The 7,796-nt window shown below is 43.2% G+C and overlaps 1 protein-coding gene across 1 annotated transcript in view; it reads right to left on the minus strand.

The window, feature by feature from the left end:
- The window catches only part of LOC110525181 (anthrax toxin receptor 2), a 135,805-nt gene extending 134,234 nt beyond the window's left edge, over positions 1 to 1,571 (minus strand). The window contains exon 1 of the mRNA XM_036979246.1: positions 1,092 to 1,571. Coding sequence (XP_036835141.1) covers positions 1,092 to 1,243 — 152 coding nt within the window. The 5' untranslated portion in view covers positions 1,244 to 1,571. The remainder of the gene's footprint in view (positions 1 to 1,091) is intronic.
- Positions 1,572 to 7,796: the final 6,225 nt, after the last annotated feature.

Here is a 7,796-nt window from a genome sequence, read left to right on the forward strand (position 1 = left end):
AACCTTGAGTACATTGGGATACAATCATACGCCTCTGTATATGAGTAGACTCGTTTCCTGATGGTTTGACAGTGTTCTGTGTTCAAGAACAAAAATGACAACAACTACAAAAAATATAATTTTGTATTTTATTTTTCTCAGATAACTTTAGGGGGCCAAATATGTATTGGTCTGGTCTGCATGTTAACTAATATTTACACCGGCATTCTAAACCGGGAACTAACCAATTTAACCTTTCATCTGCTGAACCGGACCAAGCATGAGTGATTTGAACCATAAGACAAATAAATCAATGTGACTGTGTACATTTCTAGGCTAAATGTGACATTGCTTCAATGCTGTTACATTGTAGCTACATTTGACACTGTTGTTGTTACATTGTTACAATGTAGCTACATTTGACACTGTTGTTGTTACATTGTTACATTGTAGCTACATTTGAAACGTTGTTGTTACATTGTTACATTGTAGCTACATTTGACACTGTTGTTGTTACATTGTAGCTACATTTGACACTGTTGTTGTTACATTGTTACAATGTAGCTACATTTGACACTGTTGTTGTTACATTGTAGCTACATTTGACACTGTTGTTGTTACATTGTAGCTACATTTGACACTGTTGTTGTTACATTGTAGCTACATTTGACACTGTTGTTGTTACATTGTTACAATGTAGCTACATTTGAAACGTTGTTGTTACATTGTTACATTGTAGCTACATTTGACACTGTTGTTGTTACATTGTAGCTACATTTGACACTGTTGTTGTTACATTGTAGCTACATTTGACACTGTTGTTGTTACATTGTAGCTACATTTGACACTGTTGTTGTTACATTGTAGCTACATTTGACACTGTTGTTGTTACATTGTAGCTACATTTGACACTGTTGTTGTTACATTGTAGCTACATTTGACACTGTTGTTGTTACATTGTAGCTACATTTGACACTGTTGTTGTTACATTGTAGCTACATTTGACACCGTTGTTGTTAAATTGTTACATTGTAGCTACATTGTCATTGTTTCAATCGCTGAACGTAACAGGTACTTCAGTGAAATCAATGTTGAAAATAAATTCTACTTACCTATCTAGAACAAAGTACAAGTCGTAAGCTCCGTGACAAGACGCTTCTTCTGCGTGACAAGACCATGCAAACAAACTCAGCAGAACTATTCCAGCTGTTGCTGCTGTTGAAGTCCAACGGCTTTTAGCGCGACCAGGTGTTTTCTCCTTCATTGTCAAATTCAACAGTGTCCTTTGTAGCCCGCAAGGCAAATGTATCAAACGAAATCACACTTCTTCTTATTCTAGCACATAAACAGAAGAGGGTATGCTGAAAACGCGCCGCACTGCCGGAAACATGTCAAAACTTCTACAGCACAATCAAGTAGCCTCTCTGCGTTTATATCACCGACTAGTGTTTTGTTCATGTCCTCTGACGATGTACTACTCTAAACCGAAGTCTGTTTCCTGTTGAGTCAATACATTATCCCATTTCATAAAACCTCCCTGTAGGACACACAAAGGCACACTCCCACTAAAACGATCCTTATTGCAAGCGCGCATGCGCCCGGTCAAACCAGATGTGGCTAAGTTTAGTGGGTCTATATTCACAAGTATTTGTTAGTGGTGATTATACTGGACAATTACATGTGGCCAGGGCCGGTTCCAGGCATTTGCGACGTAAGCAGTCACTTAGGTCCCCAGCCCGTGAGGGAAAAGTCTGGGTCTCAACAAGTATCAGCAAATGTTTTCTCTTGTTATGTCAGTCACTGACAGTCACTCAATTAGCCCATGTCAGCTACAATTTATAGGGTCTGTAAATTAGTCTAGCCAATTATTCTAGCTAGAGTTGTAGTAATCATGGCCGAATACAGATCAGGCATGCAGGGCACGTTCCCAACCTCCAGGGGGCCCTTAATGATTTTGTTAGTCACTCCGATATCATGAACACGGCATACTGTAAGTCATGGCACAATGTTCAGAATTGCCAGAATTTTGCTTTGAAACGGAAAAAAATCGAAACGTTTCTATTTTCTTTATGTCTGCATTGTTGGAAAGGGCCCATCAGCATTTCACTGTTAATCCACACCTGTTGTTTAAATAGCATGTGACAAACAATATTTAATTTGATTCCACACCATGGCAAAATGGGTAGAATTGCAGGAAATGTGTCATAAAATTGCTAAAAATGTATCTCCGGCCCACGGCAAAATGTGTACAATTGCAGAAAATTCATTTTTAAAATGTAAATGTTTCTCTGTGCTGTCAAAGGGAGGGAGGGGTAACCAATTCTCGCTTTAGGGCCTGCAAAAAGGCTAGAGCCGGCCATGTCTGTGGCCCACATTAAAGAACTTTCTTTATTTCGTAAAGGCAGTTTTTTTTTGAGGGACGAGAGACTGAGAAACACCGACTAAATATGAAACAAGTCTGATGCTCTATGAATACAATGACATCATATCAAACCAAAAAAAAAACATATCCTGCCACAACTGTCACCACAGTCATTACAACTGTCACCACAGTCATTACAACTGTCACCACAGTCATTACAACTGTCACCACAGTCATTACAACTGTCACCACAGTCATTACAACTGTCACCACAGTCATTACAACTGTCACCACAGTCATTACAACTGTCACCACAGTCATTACAACTGTCACCAGTCACCAACACCCCAAAATGTGTGATTGAAAATGTGTATTTTGAATTAAATATATAATAGTTTATATTATTAAAATAGTTTATATTATTAAAATAGTTTATATTACTAAAATAGTTTATATTATTAAAATAGTTTATATTACTAAAATAGTTTATATTATTAAAATAGTTTATATTATTAATAATTTTATTAAAGAAAGACACCCATGGATGTTTTTTTGTTATTTTTCATGTTAGGCTCTACAGACCTAATGGAATGTTGGAGTGACTACAATAGGCCTGCTAATTCATCATATGAACAGATGTATTGATCTGATTCCAAATCCAACTGGAGGATATTTCCTTTAGACTGAGACAGATTACAATGAATGGCTGGGGGGGGGGGGGGGGGGGGGTGCAGGAGGAAATGGAAAAGACTGGACACAAAAAGAGCAGAAAGACAAAGTGCAAAGACCATATGTGTGAATTACAGAGGTCTAATGCAAAGTTACCATCTCATTGGGCCTCGAGAGTTCAATAATTAGCGGAGTCCACGGTGGGAAATGTTTTAATTTTTAATTTCACCTTTATTTAACCAGGTAAGCTAGTTGAGACAACTGTGACCTGGCCAAGATAAAGCATAGCAGTTCGACACATACAACAACACAGAGTTACACATGGAGTAAAACAAACATACAGTCAATAATACAGTAGAACAAAAAAGAAAACAAAGTCTATATACAGTGAGTGAAAATAAGGTCAGATAAGGGAGTTAAGGCAATAAATAGGCCATGGTGGCGAAGTAATTACAATATGGCAATTAAACACTGGAATGGTAGAAATAGGTCAAGCTGATACGGTAGCACTTTTTGAAAACAACGAAATGCTTATTAACAGAAATAAAATCATAACCTTTAAATCAATCCAAAAACTTAATCTGGCCTAGAATCAGGCAATAGGCACTGTGACTCATCGCTGTGACTCATCGCTGTGACTCATCGCTGTGACTCATCGCTGTGACTCATCGCTGTGACTCATCGCTGTGACTCATCGCTGTGACCCATCGCTGTGACTCATCGCTGTGACTCATCGCTGTGGCTCATCGCTGTGACTCATCGCTGTGACTCATCGCTGTGACTCATCGCTGTGACTCATCGCTGTGACTCATCGCTGTGACTCATCGCTGTGACTCATCGCTGTGACTCATCACAGCCATCCTATACCCGCATAGATGATCTCACTACAGAACAGACACGACTGCAGGTATAATGCACACTGTTCAGCAGTAACTTGCAAGTTTGTATGAATGTCTGGTAATTAAATGGGACAAATAGTTTAATCCATTCTCTGTTTTATACATGTATTTACAGGAAAATAATACTTAAAAAATAAAATAATAATAATAAAAATCAAGACTTGCTAAATAGAGATTTTTGTTTGTTAACTAACATATTCCTCTTAACTGTAAATGTTTTTGCATGATTCTTTTTGAAGAATATAATTACTTACATTTGCTTCCATCCTAGTATTTTTGTCAGCCATCTTTGCTAAAAGCAACTCTCCAGCCATGGGTTGCAGTTCTTCATGGGAGTTTTGGGAACCACCCGATTGGATTGGTCATCGCCCCACATTCGCCAATGGTGATTTACCTAAAAATTCGGGAATGCCTGAACTTTTTATCCGCCTCCCAAGTCACGTTCACATCGCCCCAACGGTTCCCGCCCACTCCGCTTTTCATCGCTTTCCTTTGTGACGGGAGAGGCTACGATGACGCATACTGCGCAGCTAAGAGTCGAGTGTGGCTAGTCAGCAACAACAGCAGCATGTCTAGTTAAAACTTGTAAAAGAAAGTGATGTTTGTTTCAATGGGCGAAGGGAGAATTAACTCGTAGTATTGGTCACTATCTGGGCGTTACTGTGGAATGCCAGTTAGCTACAGAAGGACAAGCCGGTGGTAAAGACCAGTACAACGGTGATGTATCGAGATGGTCGCCAACCTGAGTTGCTTCCCACCGAGCAGCAGTTGCTTCCCACCGAGTAGCAGTTGCTTCCCACCGAGTATCAGTTGCTTCCCACCAGGCAGCAGTTGCTTCCCACCGAGTAGCAGTTGCTTCCCACCGAGTATCAGTTGCTTCCCACCGAGTAGCAGTTGCTTCCCACCGAGTATCAGTTGCTTCCCACCGAGTAGCAGTTGCTTCCCACCGAGAATCAGTTGCTTCCCACCGAGTAGCAGTTGTTTCCCACCGAGCAGCAGTTGCTTGCCACCGAGCAGCAGTTGCTTCCCACCAGGCAGCTGTATCACGTCGCCGGCAGCAGCTAACGTGGCCAATTTGTTCCATCCCACTTGGATTTATTTTAGAGTAGGATAGCAGCCTCCTACACAATAAATCAATTTTAATATTGGCAGTAACCATCTGGATGTCATGTGACACAGTCTACTGCTCAGGGGGGAGAGTGTGGGCTGTACGCCGGCAACACAACAACACAGGAATCCCGCTTTGCCGACTGCTGTCCTGCAGTAAAGAGAGGGAAGTAGCTGCTGTCCTGCAGTAAAGAGAGGGAAGTAGCTGCTGTCCTGCAGTAAAGAGAGGGAAGTAGCTGCTGTCCTGCAGTAAAGAGAGGGAAGTAGCTGCTGTCCTACAGTAAAGAGAGGGAAGTAGCTGCTGTCCTACAGTAAAGAGAGGGAAGTAGCTGCTGTCCTGCAGTAAAGAGAGGGAAGTAGCTGCTGTCCTGCAGTAAAGAGAGGGAAGTAGCTGCTGTCCTGCAGTAAAGAGAGGGAAGTAGCTGCTGTCCTGCAGTAAAGAGAGGGAAGTAGCTGCTGTCCTGCAGTAAAGAGAGGGAAGTAGCTGCTGCCCTACAGTAAAGAGAGGGAAGTAGCTGCTGTCCTGCAGTAAAGAGAGAGAAGTAGCTGCTGTCCTGCAGTAAAGAGAGGGAAGTAGCTGCTGTCCTGCAGTAAAGAGAGGGAAGTAGCTGCTGTCCTGCAGTAAAGAGAGGGAAGTAGCTGCTGTCCTGTAGTAAAGAGAGGGAAGTAGCTGCTGTCCTACAGTAGAGGGAAGTAGCTGCTGTCCTGCAGTAAAGAGAGGGAAGTAGCTGCTGTCCTGTAGTAAAGAGAGGGAAGTAGCTGCTGTCCTACAGTAGAGGGAAGTAGCTGCTGTCCTGCAGTAAAGGGAGGGAAGTAGCTGCTGTCCTGTAGTAAAGACAGGGAAGTAGCTGCTGTCCTGCAGTAAAGAGAGGGAAGTAGCTGCTGTCCTGTAGTAAAGAGAGGGAAGTAGCTTCTGTCCTACAGTAGAGGGAAGTAGCTGCTGTCCTGCAGTAAAGAGAGGGAAGTAGCTGCTGTCCTGTAGTAAAGAGAGGGAAGTAGCTGCTGTCCTGCAGTAAAGAGAGGGAAGTAGCTGCTGTCCTGCAGTAAAGAGAGGGAAGTAGCTGCTGTCCTGCAGTAAAGAGAGGGAAGTAGCTGCTGTCCTACAGTAGAGGGAAGTAGCTGCTGTCCTGCAGTAAAGAGAGGGAAGTAGCTGCTGTCCTGTAGTAAAGAGAGGGAAGTAGCTGCTGTCCTACAGTAGAGGGAAGTAGCTGCTGTCCTGCAGTAAAGGGAGGGAAGTAGCTGCTGTTCTGTAGTAAAGAGAGGGAAGTAGCTGCTGTCCTGCAGTAAAGAGAGGGAAGTAGCTGCTGTCCTGTAGTAAAGAGAGGGAAGTAGCTCCTACATTGAGCACACCTGGCAACCTACATTGAGCAGACCTGCTCCCCATCGTTAAGCATCGTTTTGTTGACGTTCAGTATGCTGCTCCTGTTTTGAAGTATCTTCTTGATTATTATTATTAAACTCACCACCTGCTTCCTGACTCCCTGCGTATACGGTACAAACGTTTGGGGGAGTGGCTTATCTTAGATTGATTCTGACTATTTTGAGGAAGTGTTACTGTATGCAAAGGCCTCCCGGGTGGCGCAGTGGTTAAGGGCGCTGTACTGCAGCGCCAGCTGTGCCATCAGAGTCCCTGGGTTCGCACCCAGGCTCTGTCGTAACCGGCCGCGACCGGGAGGTCCGTGGGGCGACGCACAATTGGCCTAGCGTCGTCCGGGTTAGGGAGGGCTTGGTCGGTAGGGATCTTCTTGTCTCATCGCCCACCAGCGACTCCTGTGGCTGGCCGGGCACAGTGCGCGCTAGCCAAGGTTGCCAGTGTTTCCTCCGACACATTGGTGCGGCTGACTTCCGGGTTGGATGCGCGCTGTGTTAAGAAGCAGTGCGGCTTGGTTGGGTTGTGTATCGGAGGACGCATGACTTTCAACCTTCGTCTCTCCCGAGCCCGTACGGGAGTTGTAGCAATGAGACAAGATAGTAGCTACTAAACAATTGGATACCACGAAATGGGGGAGAGAAAGGGGTAAAATTTTAAATTTAAAAAAAAAAAGTGTTACTGTATGCTGATGCTACAGCGTCTCAAGGACAAACAGTAATTTTGCTGATTTTTTTTTCTAGTTTTCTAGTAATGTATTTTTAAGGGAGTAACGCGAGGCAACAACGTTCTGCTAGAGTTCTGATAGGAGCAATACCCGAACCTGCACCTTTACAGAACTCATAATTACAGGTGAAAATACCGCTAGAAACTTCTGCCACTCCCCGGGTAAAAAACATTGCCTCAACAAGCTGTGTTGCACATAACAAACAAGCTGGTTAAAAACCTCTGTTACAAGCTAAGGCTTTATAAATGTGTAGAAGCAGAGTAATCATACAATATTTCCAAGGGCCTATCCTAAAACAAACCAGCACATTCTCGATAGCAGATGAATGTAAACAAACAACATAATCAATTGACAAAGTGAGAGGAAGGAAAGTGGTTCTAGGGTCTTTGGCCTGGATAAACCCACACATCCCCTGCCGGCCTGGTAATGGAGCGTGGACGTGCGAGACTTAAGAAAGCCTAACAAAGCCAGCAAAGGGGGGGGCACATGTCTTTGTAGGCGCTATATTTTATTTTCTGTAAAAACACTCATACCACTGTGAGCAAGCTACCTAGACTACTGCTTACAGAGAGGGCAATTAGGGGAGGGCTATCAGATGATCACAATGGATGTAGATGACGTCAACCAGTTAACGAGTTAGCTACTGAAGCTAGCTAACTGTCAGCGATGCTGTTGTAACAATTG

Source organism: Oncorhynchus mykiss, chromosome 6 (assembly GCF_013265735.2).
Source record: "Oncorhynchus mykiss isolate Arlee chromosome 6, USDA_OmykA_1.1, whole genome shotgun sequence".
Classification (NCBI taxonomy): Eukaryota; Metazoa; Chordata; class Actinopteri; order Salmoniformes; family Salmonidae; genus Oncorhynchus; species Oncorhynchus mykiss.